Source organism: Aythya marila (genome assembly GCF_965140915.1).
Source record: "Aythya marila genome assembly, chromosome: Z".
NCBI lineage: Eukaryota > Metazoa > Chordata > Aves > Anseriformes > Anatidae > Aythya > Aythya marila.
Window position 1 is genome coordinate 63,387,398 of NC_139080.1, and position 23,363 is coordinate 63,410,760.

Sequence of the window (23,363 nt, forward strand, 5' to 3'; positions counted from 1 at the left end):
AATCACACTCAGGTATAAAAGATAGATAGTAACTTACAACTGATGTGATGTACGGAGCAACATGGTGAAGATTTTGCTCTGAAGTGAGCACCCTGACTCGGCTGATCCCTCACGCTATCAAAGGAGATCAGGAAAACTGTTGTCCCTGGTGGGAAACCCACTGAGTGGAGTCTGCAGGGATATCCTCAACCTGGAAACCAGCGCTAAGCAGGGATTACATGGCTTCACATGGGATGCAGGGGAGGAGAATTCTGTGTCTGTATAAAACTTATTATGGGATGCTTTAATGAGCACGCAGGGGTATGCAAACACATTACGGGATGGTTAGGGAAAGGAACACAGCTGAGAAAAATCAAAGTGGATGAGAGAGGCAGTTTTCCACTTCTTTGAAAATCATTTATTCTCATCTTGGAAAATAAAATTAAACCAACAAAAACATCATTTAAAAATTATCTTTGCTCATTAACGGATATACCAAAAGTCTGCTGGATATATGTATTTAGAGGTATCGTGTAATTTTAATATTTAAACTAAGTTACACAGTAATTTAGATGAACTAGCCATATATAGAGAATTAACGAATTTAAGCATTAGTTTACTGCCAAGTACCTTCAAAAGTTCCACCCTGTGTTCAAGGTTTTTTTCTTTCTCTTTACAATTCACACAGATCGTGTCTCACATCATTTGTATGCTAAGAAAACACTAGTTCTTCAGCTTTTCTGCATGTGCAGCCTCTCATTATAATAGTCAACTCAGGCTACATGGTCTTTTAATACCTACTACCCAAACTGACACGAAACGTAACTAAAAACTCTCTCACTCCAAACAAAAACAGCTTGCACAGACACAGAAAAAAAAGTCATATACTAGTATTTTCCTTCATTCCAAATGTCTAATAAATAATTAAAGAAAGTGCATGACTGGCAGCTTGAAGGGATGGCAATAATTAGTTTTTGCTTTGATTCTGTGTATCATTTAAAAAGCAGGACTACAGCTCATTTATATTTGAGGATTTTACTGATCTTTTATGCATTTTTTTGTCAGCTGTAGGAGCTTCAGACTCCCAGTTTTAAAATCTTGCTTTCAACTTCAGAACAAGTTTTAAAGAGAAAAGGGGTCAGAGTTAATTTAACTTGAGGTGCTCATAAACAACAAATTATTTTTTTAAGTATACATATTACAATGAAAATAAAAATGCACAAAGGAAAGTACTTTTCCATTTTCATCTCACTGAAGTAGGAACAAAAAAGAAACATTAGCTTAATATTTCAATTTGGATGGACAGATTTTTAGTCATAACGAAATAGAACTAATAACTTTAAAGTGTAATAAGAAGTAATGCTTTTTGAATACTCACCATACTTCTTCTAATGTAGTCTATCGCTTTCTTCATATCCATGCCTGACCAGTTATCAAGCATGTAGCAGATGCAGGAAGCACAGTACACAAACCTCATATCATTCTCGCTTCCTTCCAGCACTGCACAGAAACTGAAAGAAAGGTTTCTCTCATTACATATCTTGTATAGCTTTTCATATTAGAAGTTGTGAGTTGCCTTTTAAGGAATTGCATTTAAGGCCTTTCCTTTCAAAACAAGTTACCTACTTCTATTTACAGTATTCATACAACTATAATCCAAAGGTACACTAGATTTTCTTTTCAGAGGGTGTTTCTAAGTCAAACAGAACGAACAGAACTATTAACAACTAGGGGCTTGCATAACTGTTTCCAGCAACATGCAATGACTTTATTTATCAAAATGTCTTTATTTATCCAAAGATGTTAATGAATGCTTACATTCTTTCACCTATCACACGATATACTGACATATGAGTTACTATTGTAGCACTTGCTGTTCTTGGCAGATTTTTTTGCATTCCTAGAAATCTTCATAGCCTACATAGCTTTTCTGACTGTAACTTCAGGATCAGATTCCCACGTATGTATAAATAGTACTCCCATCATTATTTCTAATACAAATATTGAAAATTACCTGCAATACAGGCTTTGATTTCTTATGGCTACATTCTTTCCAAAGAACATTTTGTTGCACCTATGCTATCCTGTGCTGTCCTGTATGATCCTGTGCTGAGATCCCAAAAAGGATGGATGCTGTGATTTGCTGTGTGACAAGTCTCTGTTTCACTCAAAGGGTTGGTTGGAATATTTTTTTTTAAGAATTAAACAGGTGCAAGAAGCCAGAACAATAAAAATAATATTTTGATCAGTCCTCCTGTCATTTCTCTTCTCAAAAACAAACAAACAAAAACAAACAAACAAACAAACAAAAACCACTTCTGACTTTAAAGACAGAAAGGTGAATTTCAAGTACCACCATTGCCACTATGACACTCCCACTTTGCCCCTGGGATTCCAGCATGTACCCTATTATCTTTTTGCATACAATAGCCTCCAATATCTACTGGGAGATCTTTTCACTTCTCTTAACCCCACCGATGCCAGGCCCTACTCTCTGCAGCTCGGATGGGGGATGAAAACCATCACTCTCTGGATATGGTGAAGGACATTCTGGGGACCAGGACACTTCTTGAGATGCGCCAGCATTGTGGTTTACAGCTTTTCTCCACCCCTAGGTGACAGCGCATCCATATACTTAAATCACATTCAGCCAAGGTAAGGTAGAAACGCAAACAGACACCTTTATTTAAATATTTACTCTAACACTTAAAACCCCGTTTTTTTAGTTAATAAAATACAAGAAACAAATCCAAAGACTAGAATACTTATACTAGGATAACACCAGGAAAATTTGTTTCCCTCATTTGGGTTATTTGATATTTCTACCTGGACAAGATGTAGCAAGTGCCTTCACACATCCTTTCATTTTGGTGCAGTAAAAGTGTTTTTTGTAGGTAGGAAAGTGTGTCATACTAGAAGTTGACTCCTGCCCAACAGTTCTACACCTGAGACAAGCAAAGCACTCTCCTACACCTCTAGGGTCTAGCTGGCTATCTTCAGCAGCAAATACAAAACACCGCATCAAATGTGAGTGCAAGTCTGCACATTAAAACCATTTGTGACACAAACACGTAAAAGAGGTTAACTGCATACTGCTCATTGCTGTGATCAGGCAAGACAGCAAGCAACTGCTTGAAGATGACAGCGTGTTGGGAGCACCTCATCCCCTTGTCAAGCTTTTGGATACTCTTTAACAACAATAGTCCAGTATCTAATATGAATGCTTAGAGGAATCGAACAGGCACCTCCATGTGCTTGAAGAAACTGTAAACTAAGGCAGACTAACAAATATTTGCATGTACACATACATATATGCGTATCTGTATGTATATATATATATATATATAACATATATATATATATATATGTATCTCTACACATATACCTGCGGCCCATTAAAGTCAGTCTGCGGTTGCAAATAACAGGTTGTGGTGCATCATACAGCTCATATTCACCACTTACATTCCGAATATTTTGGAGACTTGTGCACACATTACACTACATTTTAATAGTTCCGTTCCATTAAAGAAAAACTTTTAATTACAGAAAACATCTATACAATACAAAGTCTTTTGACCAGAACAACAGCTCCATAACAAGTAAATGACAGCAATTTCCTAGTGAAGTGAAATATAATTACTTCAAGACCAACAATTTCTGTAATTCTGAATTTCTTAGAGTATTTTTTCAAAAATTATTCAGTAAAATTTCAAAGCAGACAGATCATGGGCCCTAGCAGAAGCTTTCATTAGCTACCTGCTTCGGTTTGCATTAATGCCCACCACCACTCATGAAAAAGAACATGAAGTAGATCAAGTGGTATATACCTTCTATTAAAAAATGTATGTAAATGAATCTCACAAGGAAGTTTAGTAATACCTTTATAAAGTTCCTATTATAAGTAATATAGGTTAATTCATCCTGTACATCGATATCTTGAATCTGTGAAATCTGTGAAATCTTCATATTTGAATGGAGGTCTTTGTCCCACAAAACAGAGCAAACACTATCTTAAGAGTACTCCGGGGAATTACAAAAAAAAACAAAACAGAGAATATAAACACCTCACTTACCTGAATGACACAGCACAAAAAAAAAATAAGATCAATCCATTAACTTTCCAATCATATGTGCCCACAGCTGTAAGCAAACATCATCATTATACATATGAAAAAAAAATAGACACAAAGTACTGTTTGGTCTTGTACACTAGCATGTGTTCTCTTACTAACACTTGCCAAAATATTTACTGACAGAAAGATGATATTGTAAGATTGTTTTCACAAGAACCGTGTTTACTATGTTTCATTCCACATCTGCGTTTTATATTAATCTTCCAAAGTGTTGTAAAATATAAAGTGTTTTTTACCTTCCATCCTCCAGCTGGAGAGCTCTCAGTCCTGCCAGTAAGGCATCTTTATTTACTCGACTTAAATCATCTCCAAGAATAACCAGACATGACAGACCCGTGTAAGTCATTGCTATGTGCCCGCTATCGTAGGGATGAGATATACCCGGACCCTAGAAAAAAAAGGAGAAACAAAGCATTGATACACCATAAGCCCTTATATTGCAGTCAGGCAATCAAATAAATACATATATAAATAGGTAAACAAAGTTCATTTCTGTTGACTAATTATGGTTAAACTGAAAGCATGCTGCTCAACTGTTCTGAATCAAACCAAGCTACTGCACAGTTTGCAACCGTTGTAAGCAGCTGGTCAATAGCAAGGTTTGGAATAAGGTTTTGCAAAGACCGGTATTTCTGCAAGCTTTCAGCACGTCATCTATACCAAAATTTGCTCTGGCACACTGGACATGAGCTTCCCGGGAGTTGAGGAAGCAGTCTAATAAACATCCAAGCCTCCAGAAGTCCTTTCCACATTTTAGAATCTAATGATCTACAAGTAGAAAGCAGTGTGAGGGATTACTAGTAATCTCTCTTGTAAATGGAAGCAATAACAAATTAGCACCTCAGCTATTTTCATCTCTGCTTTAAAACAATAACCAGAGCTTAAACAAAGTATTCAGAAAGCAAATAAAGTCAAACGAGAAGCTTCAATTAGAGTTAAATGATGAGTAGTCACATGGTACAAATCACAAAATGGGTGTCAGGGGACATTAATGCAGCTGCACCAAATTTATTATTTTTCCCTGCGGTGTAGGTACATCCTGGATTGTACACTGCATTACAACACAAAACACAAATAACAGGATGGCTTTGAGTACTTGGGATGACCCAGTTTGTAGAAAAAGGAAGATGACTTTTTCTTTGTTTTTAAGCATGATAAAAGCTATTTCCATACTGAGCATCCGTGCCAAGCAAGCTTTTGAAACACACTTTACAAGGACTCTGTTAATTGCAATTTTTTTTATTTATTTTGCAATTCATCCTACAAACACATGCAAAGAATGGTACAAAAACAAGTTAAATAAGATGGCGTTGCAGGTACATGGTATTTTTTAGGCCTAATCATGCTTATTTCCAAAGCCAGGAAGCTTTACTTCAAATAAAGGTTGGACTAGATGATCTCAAGAGAGGACTAGATGATCTTAAGACGTCTTTCCCAACCTAAATGACTATTATTCTACGAGATGAGAAGCTGGGAGAAAAATGCCTACTACCTACTAGACAGCAAGGGACTGTCCTCACACTAGGGAATCACGTACAGTTGGGAAAGGGAGGCACAAAGCAAAGTACAAGTGGCTGCAACAGCACTGAAAAAGCTCTGTCTAAGCAACAGAGAAGGGGAAGAAGGGAATGCCCAGCGCTGCATCTTTCACTCCCTGATTTCCAGACCTGGCATCTCTGTTGAAAGATGGGGCACGTCTCCTTTGCACCTGCCTTCACCTATGTGTGTATTTTGGTGAGACCCCCTTGAGCCTCTCCTTGCTGAACAGCCCCAGCTCTCCCAGCCTCTCCCCAGAAAAGATGCTCCAGTCCCAGACAGGCTTCCCCACGGAGCACTCCACGGGCGGTGGAGAGCCATGTGCTCAAACACCTGTAGTGGTCTGACAACTACTGTAGTCATCAAACGCATTTTTCTAACTTCAGTGTATGACAGGACATAGTCCCAGAAAGAACAATTTGGCCTATCATACCAATTTAGGCATTATAAATCTAACAGAACTCCAAATCTGCTTCTCAGAATACCTTCCCCTTAAAAATTGTAATTATAACAGCTTAATGCTTGTGATGCACCAACATATTTCAGCTGTAAAATTCTGCCCCAGAAACCTAGGTATATGGGGTGATACAAACTTGTTCTGACACACAAAAACTATTCATTTTAACGTAGCTGATAAATTTATTTTTGAGGAAAAGAAGTGTCTGTTCTGAAAACACAGACTTAAAGCAGTTCTGGCCCTGAAAAGATTCTCAGTGTTCCAGGCCTGTAGTTAAAACTGCTCATGTGCTTTGTCAAATGAAATGAGAGACACACATTAGCAGCTGAAAATATATTTGCAAAGATTCTTTGTTATTAGGGCCTACAGAATGTCCCAGCAGGTCCAGTCAGCAGCTATGAACAAAGCTAAGATTCCAAATACCTGTAAAACTAAATTTGAACTGGAATACGGGGAACAATTAATTTCTCCTTACTTGGGATAACCTGGAAACAGAAGATGCCTCTGTTGATTTCACACAACGGAGCACACAGAGCCTGCAAATCAATATTAACTGTGCACCACTACCCTGTTTACATGTTCTTATAGCTAGCCCATCTCCACAGCAATGTTGATGTCAGGAATAATTGAACAGTAGCAGATACAGTGAAACAGCTCAACTTTACTTCTGAAAACATTACTTCTAGAGGAATTCTACATTTACTAAACAACTAAGTTTTACTCTAAGGACATTCAGATTTTTAAAACCGTATTTATGAAAATTCTACCAAAATCTTCTAATACAAGTGTGCTTGGATATTCAGGAAATTTTATAAGGCATCTATAGTTACCAACACTCTCCTTTAAGTGGCAACTTTTCATACAGTATCTACATAAAGTAACTGAAAACTCCTGGTTCACAAGATTTTATTTTACTTTTCTATACACACGCTAGTTCCATATTGCCTGTAAAGCTCTGGTAACCTACAAACATGTTTAAATAACTGGATCCTTATTCTTTATTGAATACAGGTATTTCTAGTATCACTCACTGCAGTAAAAACAGGCTGCAGAAGAAGTGTTATAAGCATATATACTGTATGGTCAATAAATTAAGTAATAGCATCCTCCCCCCGAAACTGTATCAATCACTTCACCATCTGGATAATGTACAAATTTTCTCCCCACTTCCTTCTCCTTGCAAACATTTCAACATGTAGCAGTATCACGCTGCTTCTCCAAATACAGTGTTTTAGCAATGCCAGAGTTGTGTAACTTTTGCAGGTGAGGTAGTTTTAAAAAGGCGTAAAAATTATACTTGCCTGACGCATATAAAACAAATAGTAGTCTGTCAGCTGTACATACAGTCATGAAGTTCACAGCTAAATTAGTCCTGCTACCCCCTTCTATCTTTGAAGATCATGCAAACACTTAGGTACAAGTAATACAGAAAAGATTGTTCAGGTGCATGATTTCCAAACATCATTATATAGGAAGGTGGTCTTGGCATTTGAGAATAGCTGCTAGCAAGTCATACAACTACCCTTACTACTAATAGCTCTCCTTTAGTAAAGGATTATCTTGTGGTAAATAAAACAATCCTTTACATAATAAGTTGGTATACTGATAGATATTTTGGTATGTAATTATTAAGAAAAAAAAACAACGGAAGTGATAGAGGGCCCAACAGCCAGTACTTGAAAACATTTGCCTGAGAGTCCCAAATCCCAATAAATATAGCCAGTATTATGATAGAATCAAAATAAACAGAAGAATAAGAAATCAAATATGAGATCATCCAGGAATCACTTACAAGGCATACTTGCAAAGGCCAAGATGAAGTTCTATACGTATAAATATGGTAGGATTTGGGGAGCTTTTGATGGAATAACAGATCTTTGTTTGCAACATGATTTGTTGTTATTGTTGTTTTTAATACGAATACAGATATGCACCAGAAGAGCAATAAATTTTGTTCCCTAGTCATAGTTATCCAACTTTTAAGTGTATTGGAATTCATTTTATCTTCAAGACTCCATATAATTATTTCAAGCTCACTGTGATATTACTCATCAGACTTTATTTTGTACGTATATACACCAATATACCATCATCAGTATGTTCACCTGCTAATGCAACAGACACGCCTGAGCCCAGATTACAGGATGCCTCTGAGGGGACACTACGGAGAAGAATTGGACGTTTCATTGAAAACAAACAAACAAACCCACTAAACTAAACAAAACTATTTTTTCATATGAAGAGTCAAAATTTGAGAATTCATAGTAGTTGTAGAAATCAGCCCCATGACATCACAAAGCAGGACTGCAGCAGCTTCTCTAGGAGAAAATATGACAACACGTCTCAAAGGTTTCAGGAGATAACTGCTAATACCTGTAAAATTTGGATGGCTAAGAGGAAGTGGTGTTATACTGTTTCTGCTGTAAAGGACAGTCAGACACTGTGCAAAAGCCTGTCCCAAGTTTAACAACGACACTATAGTCAAAGCAATTGACTTTTAACAGGCACCTGTAGAGTTGGTAAAAAGAAGTTGTTTTTAAGTTCTATACTATGAATAAAGACTAGTCTCTAGACTTTTAGTGCTAGAGAACTGTTTTGGCTCCCTGGACACTATAAACCAAAGCAACAGCAGCAACTACGCAAACTATCTGCCTAGGCACGAAAAGAACATTGCTGTCATCACCTGGAGCTGTGAGCTTCATGGGCCAAGAGACACAACACGGAGTTATTTTAAGAATGACAGCAGTTACTTGTCAAAAAAACTATCAACAAGAAAGCTGTTAAACTGTGGAACGATTGTGAAGCACAGCCTAAACAACTAGAAGAAATATATTTAATCCTCTAAGGTTATGTCTACACAAAGGAATAAATGCAGAGCAACACTGTGCTGGTGTCCTAGTGCCCACAACATGTGCACTGAGGAATTTGGGACAGCTGTGGTCCGTACCCTTGGTCTGTAGGCCCACTAATGGATAAGTGCACTTGGTGTGCTCCTTCCAGTTCAGTTTCATACATGAAATCCAGTTTGTGTGCCTCACTCTTGTGGTGCAAGCACATTTAAGTGCACTTACCAAGTTCTCTGATGATATGAACTAAAACACTGCTGAAGACATACTCTAAGACAGCACTGGGGATAATGACAAATAAAGAAAAAAGACCAGACCTTTAACGTAACTCAAAGTCATTACAATGGATTTCCAAGTTGTTAATTTCCTCTGTCATTTCAGAACAGTTTATGTGAACAGTGCTGGAGGTCCTTTAAACCTCTGTATACCAAACAAATCAAGCAAATCTGTTCCCTTTAACATAGATGCAATGAAAAGTATAAGAAGGCTTGAATAAAAAGCACAACCATCTGCAAATGGTTTTCCAGATGTAATAAACAAACTTAACTAATTTCCACAGGTTACACGATTCGACCACTTTGTTCCCTCTACAGACCGGCTAGCTCATTAAGAGATGCTGTTGGATTGCTGCGTTTACCACACTGCATGGCACTGACCCAAAACTCTGACAAAATATGATGGAACATTTTTATTATCTCAGTTTGGCAAAGTTATGTCCTTATTCATTCTGTAATGCTTTTATTCCACAATGTTGTATGGCACTTACTGTCCTCAAGAACCCTTCTGGACAAAATGTCCATCGTATAGCTAGACAAGTATATAATAAGAAGGGTGAAAACTGGCTGGTGAGATGGGCTCAGAAGATTAGACCACATGGGGTTACCCCAGGCTGGCAGCCAGTCACTTGTGGCATTCCCCAGGGCTCCATTCTAGGGACAGTTCTTGTCAATGGTTTCATAAATGATTTGGATGCAAGGCTTCAAGGTATGCTAAGTAAGTTTGCAAACAGCTCTAAATTGGGAGGAGCTGCTGACACCCTTGAGAGCAAGAGGCCTTGCAGAGGGACCTTGGCAAACCAGAGGGTTGGGCAATCACCAATAATATGAAGTTTAAGAAGAACAAGTGACAGATTCTGCACCTGGGAAGGGGCAACCCTGGCTGTGTGTACAGACTGCAGGACGAGAGGCTGGAGAGCAGCCCTGCAGAGAGGGATCTTGGGGGTTGTGGTTGACAGCAAGGTGAGTATGAGCCAGCAGTGTGCCATGGACACCAAAAGGACCAACCATAGCCTGGGGTGCATCAGGCCCAGCACTGCCAGCCAGCCAAGGGAAGGGATTGTCCTGCGCTGCTCTGTGCTGGTGCGGCCTCACCTCGAGCACTGTGTGCAAGTTTGGGCACCACAGATTAAGAAGGACATAAAACTATGAGAGGGTATTCAAAGGAGAGCTATGAAGATGGTCAAGGGCCTGGAGGGCAAAACGTGTGGGGATCAGCTTGAAGAAGCATCTGGATAATGTTCTCAGAAATAGGGTCTGACTTCTGGGTGGTCCTGTGTAGAGCCAGGAGTTGAACCTGATGATCCTTGTGGCTCCCTTCCTACTTGGGATGTTCCATGATTCTGTAAACTTATTTATGTGACTTATTAAAAAAGAAGACAACCAGTTTCCTTCTCACTAACCCCAGTCTTTGTTTTAATATATAACTATTGAAATGATTGTCTACGCTTTTGTTTTTAAGCTTTATTTTTAACGAAGTACCACAGTAAACCACCACTAGAGATCCCAAATTAGTTTAGCTTTTAAGCAGAAGTTTTGCTTCCTTCCTTCCTCCAAGCACAGTGGGTGGCAGGATTGCCACTGAGGTTAATTCCAATTAAAACACAGGATGAATTCATCTTACTACTACATTTGGAGCTCACTGCAGACACCATCTGTAGTGTAAAAAGGGATAAATACCAAAGCAAACCAAGAGACAGATGACTTTGCCCATCACATGCTGCTGTACTACCTGGTATAGAGATGTAGAAAAACCCTCCTCATATTTTTCCCTTGTTAGAAAGCATAACCTCTGAACATTATTGCCATGAGTACCGGGCTGACTCCCAGTGCCGAAAGTGGCTAAACAGTTGCTAATCTAGCGTAGATTAATATTCCTACAAGCTACTCAGAAGCATAAAGTTATGCTGTTAAGAGTAAATAAAAATGAGGCCAAAGCATGCCTCACACTCAAGCTAGTCCAAACATTTTTAATCTCCACTACAATCATAAGTATATCATAAGTATGTTTGGTTTTGCTCTCAATTTTGTATCGCAGGATTCATTCAGTCACATTTAAGAATTTTTATATGTCCTCCAGAAAAATTGAGTATTTATAATTTGGTATTCTTATAGATTTTTCATCCGCTCTTCAATGAGGTTTGACTCTTCATATTCAAGCACAACATAGAAAATACTCTGCTTCACAGTCCTTCCTGCACACTGGCATCTACATCCTTCTTACAACCGTATCAGACCTTCTGTATCATCTTTAGCAGCCTCTGCTTGCCTCTTTTTTACCGTGTACTGCTGGCACTTTCTATTTGTGTAGACTTACCTCTCTTGAACCTCAGTTCAATGGGCTATGAAGCATCCTTCTCTTATAGACACTGACAAACTGGAATGAGCAGAGCCTTGCCTATGTTTGAGTGGGTGCAATCAGATATCCACTTGCCATCATAGGAAGAGGAAAACTGAGGAAGGCACTTAATGCTGAGCTGTTCTGCCCTTCACTACCAAGTTTGCTGATAGTTCTTGAGGTACAGAAGGTTTCCTACTCATGCTCAGAAAAGCAGAGTACACTAAAACAAACCACAATCTGTATTTTACTTTCTTCACTGCTCCTGAAATACAAGCACCACCATTTTAGTAGTACTTTTAATTCCCAAAGGCTGTGCAAATGTTTCAATGCATTAACAGCACAAAAATCCCCATTTTCCAGACAATCCATGATTGTTTAGTTATTGTTATAAAAAAGACACAAGATCATCATTTACTACCTAATTGAAAAAGTTCCTCCCCACACTTGCATAACTGACCTTGGAGGGATTGAATGGCATTCCCAAATATGAAGAGCCTCTGAATCCACAGCGATCCAGGTTTGACCCTAGAAAAGATAGGAAAAAAAAAACAATTCAACTAATTTGCTTTTGCTGAAACAGTAATTATTAAGCATAAATCTCTAGTAAAATTCGAGACCTACTAATTCAACATCATTCTTGGGACTACCAGAATTTGCATGTGTCTTTCAGTATGTTACCAAACTAAGATATTATCATTCTGATTAGTAAAAAAACAACCCAAAAACACCCACCACAAAACAAAAAACAAATGAACAAACAAACAAAAGAAAGTCACAGGCAAACTCAACTCCTGCTGTAATGAAAAAGAAAAGCAACAGATTATTATTTTTTCTTTAACTTTGTGGAACTACGCTGTTCATATCAGCACAGAACTGTATTCCAAGCTCTTAAGAGTCATGGAAAAAAAAACAAAAAAGGACAAAAAAAGAGGACGACAAAAAAAAAAAAAAAAAAAAAGAAAAAGATTATTCCCCTGGAAAAGTGCATAGAGATAACAGATTGTTATCCCTTCTCTGGATTCCTGCCTGTTAATACCATCTGTTCCCAAGCAGAATTGTTTTTAATATACTTTGCAACATATACAAGGACAAACTGTTTGCAGTTTTCAGCTAGCACTGATTTAACTTGACACTGTCAGAGAGATACAGATAAATAACGTAAAAAGCAGTTTTTTTAATTGAAACCATTCTTCTTTCTTACCTGAAGCACAGGTACAAGAATATTTTAACTATCAAACACCTTCATTCAGGTATGATTTCTTTTAGAAGTATCACAATACCTAAGCCTGTGGTATACAGAAGTGTTTACCATATACTGTTTAGAGCTAAGCACAGTTTTCAGGGCTCAAATCTGTTTCAACACAGCTGAAGCTCAATTGTTTACCTCTCATCCTCTGAATGCAGAAGCCTAGTGAGTTTCACAGCACTCAGGTGTCCTTAGGTTCTCTTCCCTTCCTTTTATTCCCACAAATCATGGAGATTTTGGAAATTTGCAACAGACTAACTGAACAACAATAAAGCCTAAAGTCCTGAAACGATCACTATGCAATGTGGTCTACCAACTACAGCATAGTTTGACACATTCACTTCAAACTGTAAATGCCATAAATGTTTGTATGTAACATTTAAACTAGAAGCTTGTGTCAGTCTAAGTACTTCTATGCAGTATCTGAGTTCCTCTATGAGACCAGTAGGATTTAATTTATCTAATATTTGATCTTTTGATCTAATTTACATGGAATGAATTATGATTTAACAGGAAGAAAATACTTGCAATTCTCCAGTTCTTTCACCTTTCAACCATAAGTACTTTTTAATGATTCTGCAGGTGTAATGAAGCTGTAACGTCAGTTCAGCCTGCAATAAAAAATCCGTATGCTACAGTCCTTTGTTTTTTCTTAACAAAGAAAAAAAAAGAGTATCTGTATCTGTAGAGAAAAAAACAACAACAACAACAACAAAAAACCATAATCATTACATTTTGTTATCATCTGAATATTATCAGCTGGCAGTTTTCGCCTTTTAGTTCCTGGAGTCTAAGATTCATGTTTTGTGATGCAACAGGTTCCAGAAAGTACAATAAATATTATTCTGTAAGGCTAACCTATGGTCCTGTTACCCCAAAGGCGTCACAGTTTTAAAAATGACACGGAAGGAATGAATCCATAAGAGAAACAGAATTCCTATTTCTTAAATAACAAACTTCCTAGATGGCATAGTAGAAACAATCACCAATCACTTGTCCCATTTTCATTAAAAAACAACCTGTGTTGAATGTGCTTAAGTAAACTACAAAACACACTTTGAAATGGTACAAATATGGAAACCCTTCTTCCAGAAGAGAGTTTTTAGCCTACTGACACCACTAGCTAGTCTGACCTGCTGCAAAAAAAAAGTTGTGCTCCTAATAGGACAGCTTTGCAGTCAAACAGAATATAGTTTCTAGTTGCTGGATGGAAGGATTCAACCTGACAAGACAGATCCCCAACACAGAAATGGCAGCATGAATCCCACGTACAGTGTGCTATTGGTGGGTTATCTCGACTTGCTTTTATATGACAGGCACTATGAAAAAGAAACCAAAAATGAACTACTTGAAGGAAATCAGAATCTATTATTCCCTTCAGCTGTTCTATTTTGGGGCAGTGTTTTAAAATTTTCTTACACCACTGAACTGTTACCAACCAAGAACCAGCAAGGGTAGTTTTCAGATGCTGGATTTTTAACTGTATTGCTGTCATTGATTTAAAAATTTGACTACTCATTTCAGTGACTTCTGGTCTCCAGTCCCAGGCTTTACACACTGGCTTCTAGAAGAAACACAAGAACAGTTTGTGTTTACAGTGCCCCTACTACTGCATAATCTCCAAAATGAAGTTATATCTCCTCAAAAAAAAAAAAAAAAATCATTAATATGGACATAACAGATTCTCCCAAGAGCTTCAGGGTTGTGAGGGAATTGCTAAAGTTTATGGTTGCAGTTCTTGAACTACAGTATCAGTGCTGAGCTGATAAAGGAAGCGTTAAACAGGAAGTGAAAACAGCCCATTTCTGAACAGATGACTGCCACACTGATGTCACGTCTCAACTTTTCTTCTCGTTTCCTGTTGCACATACGGGTTCTGAACTAAAGGGGAACAAGGGAAAAGACTCCGTCTTTCAGTTTAAGCTCATAATCTCACTTTCTGTGAAGCTGGTTTTACTACCTCACTGCAAGCTGCTCGTATTGCATCTTTCAAAACACCTTAGTAGTGCTAGTCAAACTCTTGCCTACTTTTCTGAACTGGAGACAGCCAGAATCAGATTTGAAAATTAAACATACCCTCTTTAAAAGTGTATGAATCATAAATTGTGTCCCTTGTAAAAAATTGCTGGAGTGAGAAGTTCAAGCTCAGCCAGTTGAAGCACTGAGGAAAACTGCAGTTATGAAATGGTACCACCTAGTGTTCACTTTCAGAGTTAAGCATACTTTCTGAAATAGCCTGACAAAAACAAAAACTTTACAACAATCAGTGCATGCTTGTTGCAAGCTGATACAAAAAAAAAAAAAAAAAAAAAAAAAAAAAAAAAAAAAAAAAAGCCTAGAAAAATGATTCAGAAATAAACAAATTTGACCTTCTCCCCAAACCAAATAATTCCACACTTTAACGTCAAGAGCTGAGACTACCTTGAAGACCACGTCACTTAACTGTGCATAGGCCAGGAACTCCTTAAAGCATGTACCAGAGCTACAAGGGATAACCACAGGTGACTTATCCTAGGTGACTTATCCTAGAAGCTAGGAGATTTATGTTACAGAAGAGACATTTCTTATTCGTCTGTTTCATCTATGATTAGCCTTGGGTAAGAACAGAGGTAACTTTTACCATTATTCCTTCCCATTTGCATTCTCTATGCATTTCTCTTGTTCTAAGGCTTTATTTTCTCCTTTTGCTAAGCACAGTAGCAATCTGACACACTGTTAAATTCTTAAAATTAAAAACAAAAAAATTACAGCTGTAACACTGGCCAACAGTCAGCATACCTACAGAAAGGTAAACATAAGCAATTCTTACTGAACTAGATCTAAAAATAATTGTTCTTACAAATCAAAGCAATAGAATGTGTCATAAAATGCAAAGCTGCATTCTCTCCAATGTCAGTCCAATGATATATCCAGATAAATACTTCAAAAGTAACCATCAAATAGGGTTGTTTTGGAGGAGAATTCATATTTCTACTCAGGAAACTCATGACCTGAAAAGCCTACATGTAACAATGATCTCAAAAATAGTCAGTGGCACTTTCCCAATTTTTTCAGTACTGATAAGACATGTAAGGAAGAAAGAAGCATTATTGTTAAACTAAATTCAGACCCTGATATAAGGAGCTTTTTAGGTTCCTGATATAGTGTAACAGTTTTCAGCCTGATTTCAGCCTGATAGACACGATTTCAGCCTGATAACAGATTTCAGCCTGATAGACACGGATCCTGGGGGTTCAAAGCAGCAAATTAAAGATATTTCAGCTCTCCTTAGGGTGCAGTTTCTTAGGGCAGCAAAGCCAGTGACACATCCAGGTGTCAAAGCACACAATCTTGCTCCCTCTCCGCTGCTGGGCTGGCACTAGCACTCCCCGCCAACTAGGTTCACCAACACAACACAATAAATACATGCTTTTCTGCCACTTCAGCAAGCGAAACCAGCTCCCAGGCAGGCTCAAACAGATGTCTGTGTTGCTATGGGGGAGGACGGTGGATGAGTATGGCCATGGAATGCTCCTCCACTGTCTGTCCATAATTAACACTTCTTGAGTCCACCCTGTCTTTCAAAAGTGCAATTTTAGATGTCATCTGTAATATAGTAGGTTACAGCTTTCTCACATTGCGAAGAGTTGCACTTTAAGATAGTCAAAATACATTCTAAACTTTGTCTAGGACCTGCTTTATAAGAGGGAAAACATCAAAGTTTTGAAATGAGAAGAATCTAAAGGAAAAGCAGTTGAAACAGGTCTTTTGTCAATCCTTTTCCAACTGTACTAAGACTGAAAAGTATGGCTTATACATCATTTCTAGTAAGGCTTGTAAAGGAGCATCACCCCCTTACACTGCAAAAAGAAAAGTGAACACACAAACCAAACAAGCACACGTATTAGCCATGCATCTAAGCAGAGCACTTGCTAAATGTGAAGGAAAAGCAACAATGGCCAAAATCCACAGAAGACAAAGTCAATCAGTTTTGCTAGAGTTACAGAAGACAGGGGCCCTTTAAGTAAGTAGAAGATAGCAAGGACAGCAAGCATTCAGCTATGTAAGTTTCTGTGTGAGGGGCAGCTATGATGTGTTAGGTACCATTTTCTCCTCCTTATAACTGGCATTGTGTCAGTTTCTAAAACATCTGAGCTGAAATTAGTTATGGTACCTAAAAGGACATTATTTGTTTTAAACTCCTATGTTTCACAGTTACAGTAAAGCCACCGAAGAATATAACCTGTCCTGTTGGAATTTAATCTTTAGCTTTCTGTTGTGCATTTCAGTTTGGTTGACAAAGTCCACATTTCACTTATTAGTCAGCAAGATTAAGGTCTCGCTACCTTGCACTAATGAGCTTTAGTTTTGTGTAAAATTTTCAAAGGCTGCTATCCTGTGAAGTTTTCATTAGCCACCTGAAACATCACACACCAGTAAACAGAAACATACTACTCAGAACTTTCACAATATATTGTGAGACTTGAACTCAAGCCTTCCAGAACACCAAATGCTAAATCTTCCAAGTTCTGTAATACCTGGCTGTGGTGGGTTGACCCTGCCCAGCAGCCAAGCACCCCCCCCGAGACAGTCACACATTCCCCCTTTCTGTGTGGTGGGGAGAAAAAGGGAAGAAGGTGGGAAGACAAGTGGATGGAGGCAGAGACAGGTTATTGGGTGAAGCAAAAGCTGTGTGTGCAAGCAAAGCAAGCAAGGAATTTATCACTACTTCCCATCAGCAGGCAGATGTTTATCCACCTCATATAAACTAACGTGCACATGCAATTGGTACTCAGGAAAAGGCACAGCCACGCATTTATCATCATTTTTCTCCTAACTATGGTATAATTTAAATGTTTAAAAAACAATTTTCCCCAGAAAGAGAGATCTATCAGCATGCACGACTAAGAAGGTATCTCTTTAAAAGCAGAATAGAGACTTTCATTTTTTAACCTGGTAAGCTTCTGATGCATTAAGCTAGCAATCTTGATTTAACTAGAGATAACTTTTATTTAACTAGAGATGTACAAACACTTTGAAACCAAAAACTTCAGTGCTGCAGCCTACCAGAGTTTAGCTACTTCTCCAAAGAAGCCAAAAGAGGGAGTCGGAGCTCTACTGCTGGAATGCTGCCCACTAACAAGCACTGCACACACCCAAGATTAAAAATAAAAAGTCAATACATTTTATGGAAAGTAGATTCTAAAGGAGGCTACACATTCCCTTCTAAACATTTAGTCATCCAGTATGCAATTTGTTGCTCTTGACATCGTTTACATTTTACAGCATCTATTAGACAACACAGAAATGGAATAAAAATAATGCTGAAGTTTTAGAGGAGTCAAGCGAACACACAGAGTATTGTTGTTTGTAGACACAAGAGAATGTAAGAAGAACAGATTCTTTATAAAGTGATGCAAAGATAGATGACTTGAGGGAACTTTGGTCTTCTTTCTTAAGAAAGAGAGACATATTTAAAAGCACAGAATGCTCTGCAAAAAGCATCCTCCCCAGAACTACTGTCCTGTAATTTTATGACGGGTAAGAAAAAAAAAAGGATGTCTTATCTATTTCCTGGATTGTTAGACTTTGCATCTGCATGTTGAGAGCTATACTGCCCTCCCTGCAAGGCTCCTGACAATGGGACTATCCCAAATATTGGCTAGGTATGGAAAAAAAAATCACTGAGAATTACTGCATACTGTATCGAAGACAAATAAACAAAAAATGACTATTCTCTCTCCTCTCTATATCTCTCTATATCTCTTGCAAACTTGTAGACTTCACTTTTGTTTTAAAAATATACTCCTGAAGACTGGGATAGAGATCAAAAGTGTGCAACTCCCACAACAAAGCATGCACACCCTGGAAAAAAAAATCTAACACTGAGGGGTAAGTACATTCTCATGATTAAAAGCACCGTGGGGACAATTATGTGATCCAAAACTTTTTTCTTTTTTTCCTAATTAGTCCTGAAATATAACACAAGAAAAAACAAATCTTTTAGAGCTAGTGCCTAGAGTGGATCTGGTGATTTCCAAGTTGCCAGAACAAGAAAAGGGATCTCTTTGTTACTGTAAAAATCAAGCATCAGCAAGCTTGACTTCCATATGCTCACTTCATAAAAATGCTTTTCATTCATGGAACAGCTTAGACAGGCATCTGTAATTACCTCTGCTCTAAGACCAGCCTGGAGCTATCCCCACTCCAGCACTGAACATGCCAACACCTATTGTCATAAAATAGCAGTGTCTTGCCTGCAGCTGTTCCTTGCAGTTCCCTCCACTGCCATTAGCCATTCACCTGCACTGCCACAGAAGAAATGTGCATACCAAGGAGCCCATGGAAACAGCACCTCCCTGTGCTTCTGCTTAGGCAGTCACCTGGAGAGAGCCAGGTCCAGTGTGGTCCCTCCCCTGCTTGATCTGTTGTGCGCCACCCAGCCTGAGGACAGCTGGGTCACAGCAACAGCATTACTCCTAAAAATGTCAGGTTGTTGTGGTTTAACCCAGCTTGACCCCATAAGGTATGGAATACCCCTTTGGCCAGTTTGGGTCAGCTGTCCTGGGTCTGTCCCCTCCCAGCTCCTGCTGCACCCCCAGCCTGCCCGCTGGCAGGACACTGAGAAGCTGAGATGTCCTTGGCTTGGTGTAAGCACTGCTCTGCAACAATTAAAACACCAGCATGTTATCAGCACTCTTCTCATCCTAGTCCAAAACATAGCCAGCTACTAGGAAGAAAATTAACTCTGTCCTCGCTGAAACCAGGACACAGGTAAGTTAAAGCCACTGATCTGAAGAAAAGATTTTTCATTTTTAAGCTGTGTTTATCCTTTTCGTTTCTTAATCTTACACCTCCCTTTTCCAAAACCTGTTTTAAATAAACACACCTGTGCTTAGAGCTCCTGGCATAGCTACAATTTGTGGATGTCAACATAATCACTAATAGACCCATAAGGCTAATATAGCATGCATTTATTTTAGAAACAGGTCAAACATTTCTCTGAGATGCTTAAAGGTGCAACTTCATTATTATTTTATACTGTCTTATCTTCGTATTAATTTCATAGCTTTACCTTGAATACATTAAAAAAAAAGTTTAACTTTTACTTTCATTTCTGTAGAGGGAATTCCTATTCTATTTCTAGGAATTGATAGACATCACTACCTGAAATTATCAGGACAGCACTTCTGGAAGGTCAAGCTTGTATTTACAAAAGAACGAAAGCCATACACTATTCCCCCAGGTGAAAAGCAAAAGTAAAGAAGTTAATATCAATTAAAAAAAAACACTAAAAACTCACTCACTGTCTTCTGTGGGAAGGACCTGAAGGGAATAAATCCATTCTATTATATCATCTTTGTTCACCACATCTAAGGAATCCAACATATCCAGACCAGAGAGTGCGAAAAATGCAATTGTCAACCTAAAAGAAAAAGATAAGACTTACACTTCCCACCATAAATATCATGGGGAGATTAACAAACGGTTGCAGAAACAGATTTATCTATGAATTCTCAGCCTTTTGAGAGCGGTGCAAGGCATAGAGGCTAGCTCAGAAAGCATGAAATTTATCTACGGGACAAAATCGTGTTTTTTGTGCTGTAATCATTTCACTGTCTCAAAAGAGTTTTTGTACAAGCCACCCCTCCTATTATACAGTAATGATATGACACTTTAGATGTTAACCTAAAGGCCTGCTTACCTGAGAAAGACTACCAAAGTAAAGTAAGTTATTAACTTTTGGAGCACTAGTTCTCTGTGATGAATTCTTACACAAACAATCCTACAAATATGCAGTAAACGCAAGGTAACCCTGAACTGAAGCGAGCTGATGCTCACCATGTCCTAAACCCACTTTCAGAAGCCAGCTGTCAAACAGCGAGGCTTCCTTTGTAACCCATCAACGTGCAAACAGGGAGACAGGATTAATTACCATCTAGAGGTATTTAATTCCTGTCCTTTGGTACAGAAGACCCTCGATGACTAACTTAATTGAGCATGTAAAATTAGGCATGCCAAATCCAAGTATCCAGTGAAGTCTGGAGGAGTGAGCATGCTGAAGTTCTCTCTTGCCCACAGCTCATTTCCATCTGTAAACATGTGCTATCACAGCTGTTTTATAAGGCTACTCTGTTAACTGACAACTTATTTGGGGGGTTTGTTTTTGCCTCAAACCATTTCAGTGACCTAGAACAGCCCCTTGAACGTGAATCTGCATGAATTGCACTGACAGAGCACCAAGGGAACGGCACCGTGGTAGGAACTGAATCTTGTATATTGAGACAGAGAATGTTCACATGATGGTACCTGGAACGTCTGTTGTGCCATTCATGGTTGCACCTGCCTAAACTTCTGGAAATTCTCGCTCTCTTTTTACCAGATATGGTGATGGTTTGTGAAAACAGCTGCTAAACAGACAGAAACTGCTGCTTAGTGTGGTAAGGAAAACCACCAGTTGCATGCTGGCTTTCCTTAGGAGACAAATTACAATTTGCAGTTACCTCACAGGCTGCTGTGCCCCCTTGGCCACCAGTAGTGGGCACCTCTGAAGGTGAGGACAGATGTGAACAGAAGCCTTTACAGCCATTTAATTTCTGCCTGCGATTCTGCATGAGAACCAAACAGAAAGGCCAGAGAAAAAATGGTGATGTGAGTCAGCTCAAGGCACAGCTCAAAGGGAATTCTTCCAATTAAAACAGCAACCAAATGATGATGCAGCAGACACTCATCTCAACATAGTGGCACACCCTTGAAGGGTGACATTCCCATCAGTGGGCTGACCTGCTGCTATGGTCATGGCGTGGCCATTCGCAAGTGCCATCATCTTCTGCTTCTAAACTGTTATCACCTAGGATTACACGTTACAAGTGGTGGACACAAGTTGTTTAAAGAATGGTGACTTGTTAAGCTAAGGTTGCATCATTTTACACTTCGTTTTACTTCCACCCTGAGCTTTTGCATTGCTCTTCGATTCACTCTTGCTCGCAAAAGGCTTTAACCTGTCGTCTGCTTGGTACTGAGCACTAACACTCCCTGTTCAGAAAATTCCCTCATGCAACACAAGGTCTTAATGAAAAATATCAAACACAGAATAACACACAGCCCCATTACTTCAAGTGTTCATGTTAGAAAGAAGTGTGTATTTACTTTGTAATCACTGTATCCTAAAACATGTCTCTTTACTATTATTACTACTGATAATGTTTTTTGGAGTACACAGAGACAAAAACACTATGTTGCACACGGTATTTCTACATGCAACAGACTTTTGTAGCCACATGATTGTTATGACATAGTCTTTCAAAGCACAAGATTAAAACTTCAAGGCTTGTATCAACTTTTGGCATTGATCAGATCTGTGTAACCCAAAATCTCACTCTGGCTAACCCACAACTTTGAACAAAACCACTATTAAAAACAAAAATAAAAGTAAACATAAAAATAAAAAGACAGTTCAGCTACAGTACAGTACTTTTCTGAAACCCTGCACATGGTATTTTCTGATTTTCATAAACATTACGTTTGAAAATCTTCATCTGCAAATATTTAATGGCATTTTCATACTATGTTGCCCAACTTAGCTAAGCTAAGCTCCTCCCAGCAAAGCATGAGCCTGCCAACTCCAGGACTAGAAACTGCTGCAAACTAGGTTCAAAACCAGAAGGCTGTAAAGGACAAACCAATAAACCCTATCTACACTAAGATATGAATGTGTCCAATAAATGAAGGTAACAAGTGGTTATAGACGTAGACACGTTTCATTTTATTTAATTAGAGCAGATTGTGTTAGCAGTACCACCGTCATTAAGGAGCAGTCTGTGCGGGATGGCCAGGAGCAGCCGGCACCACTGGGTACAGCGAGCTCCTGGCACGGCGATCTGGACACTACATCTGACTCTCCATCACCCTGCCTCACGGAGAATTAATGCACACGCATACACACTCTCTGAAACTAAGAGACAAAGGATATCAGCTGACATAGCATGAAACCAAATCATTTCACATACACCGCTTCACACAGAGGGCAGTCCTTTGGGAGACAATCCCCAGGTTTGGCATCACTTTTGCTGTATCTTTTCTTCTTGTCTTCTACCACTTCAGTTACTGTGTGTATATTAATTTAGAAAGTGAAACATCGAAGTTTGACAGCTGAAATGTATTTGTTAATTGACCTACTGAATGCTTATGAAACAGGTATCGTGTATTAAGTTCCCATCCCAGACAGACGAGTAAAGGTACTTCTGATGACAGATTCAGAGTTCTTGGTCTTCAGGCCTGGAGAAAAACTAGTTTCTCAGTAGAATTCAAGAACAATTTGAAGTGACTGATGTAAGAAACTGAATAAGCATGCTACAAAAAGCAACATAAAACATCATACTCTGAAAGACTTCAGAGACTAGTTTTTTGTTCTCCCACCAAACTTGATGGCACTGAGTGACCAAGTATGAGATTACTTAAAATCTACTGTTGTTGATGTTGCAAGCACTAAGTGAAGACAAAAATAATTATGAAGGCTTTGGGCCAGTAATTTCAGCAAGGAAGGTGAAATGAGATTTCTTTATAGCTTT

The 23,363-nt window shown here is 38.6% G+C and overlaps 1 protein-coding gene across 1 annotated transcript in view; it reads right to left on the reverse strand.

Moving 5' to 3' along the window:
- Positions 1-23,363, reverse strand: part of PGGT1B (protein geranylgeranyltransferase type I subunit beta) — a 37,690-nt gene that overhangs the window by 11,888 nt on the left and 2,439 nt on the right. Inside the window, 4 exon segments of the mRNA XM_082784025.1 lie at positions 1,358-1,490; positions 4,349-4,500; positions 12,025-12,092; positions 20,100-20,218. Of these exon segments, the coding sequence (XP_082640151.1) occupies positions 1,358-1,490; positions 4,349-4,500; positions 12,025-12,092; positions 20,100-20,218 (472 nt within the window).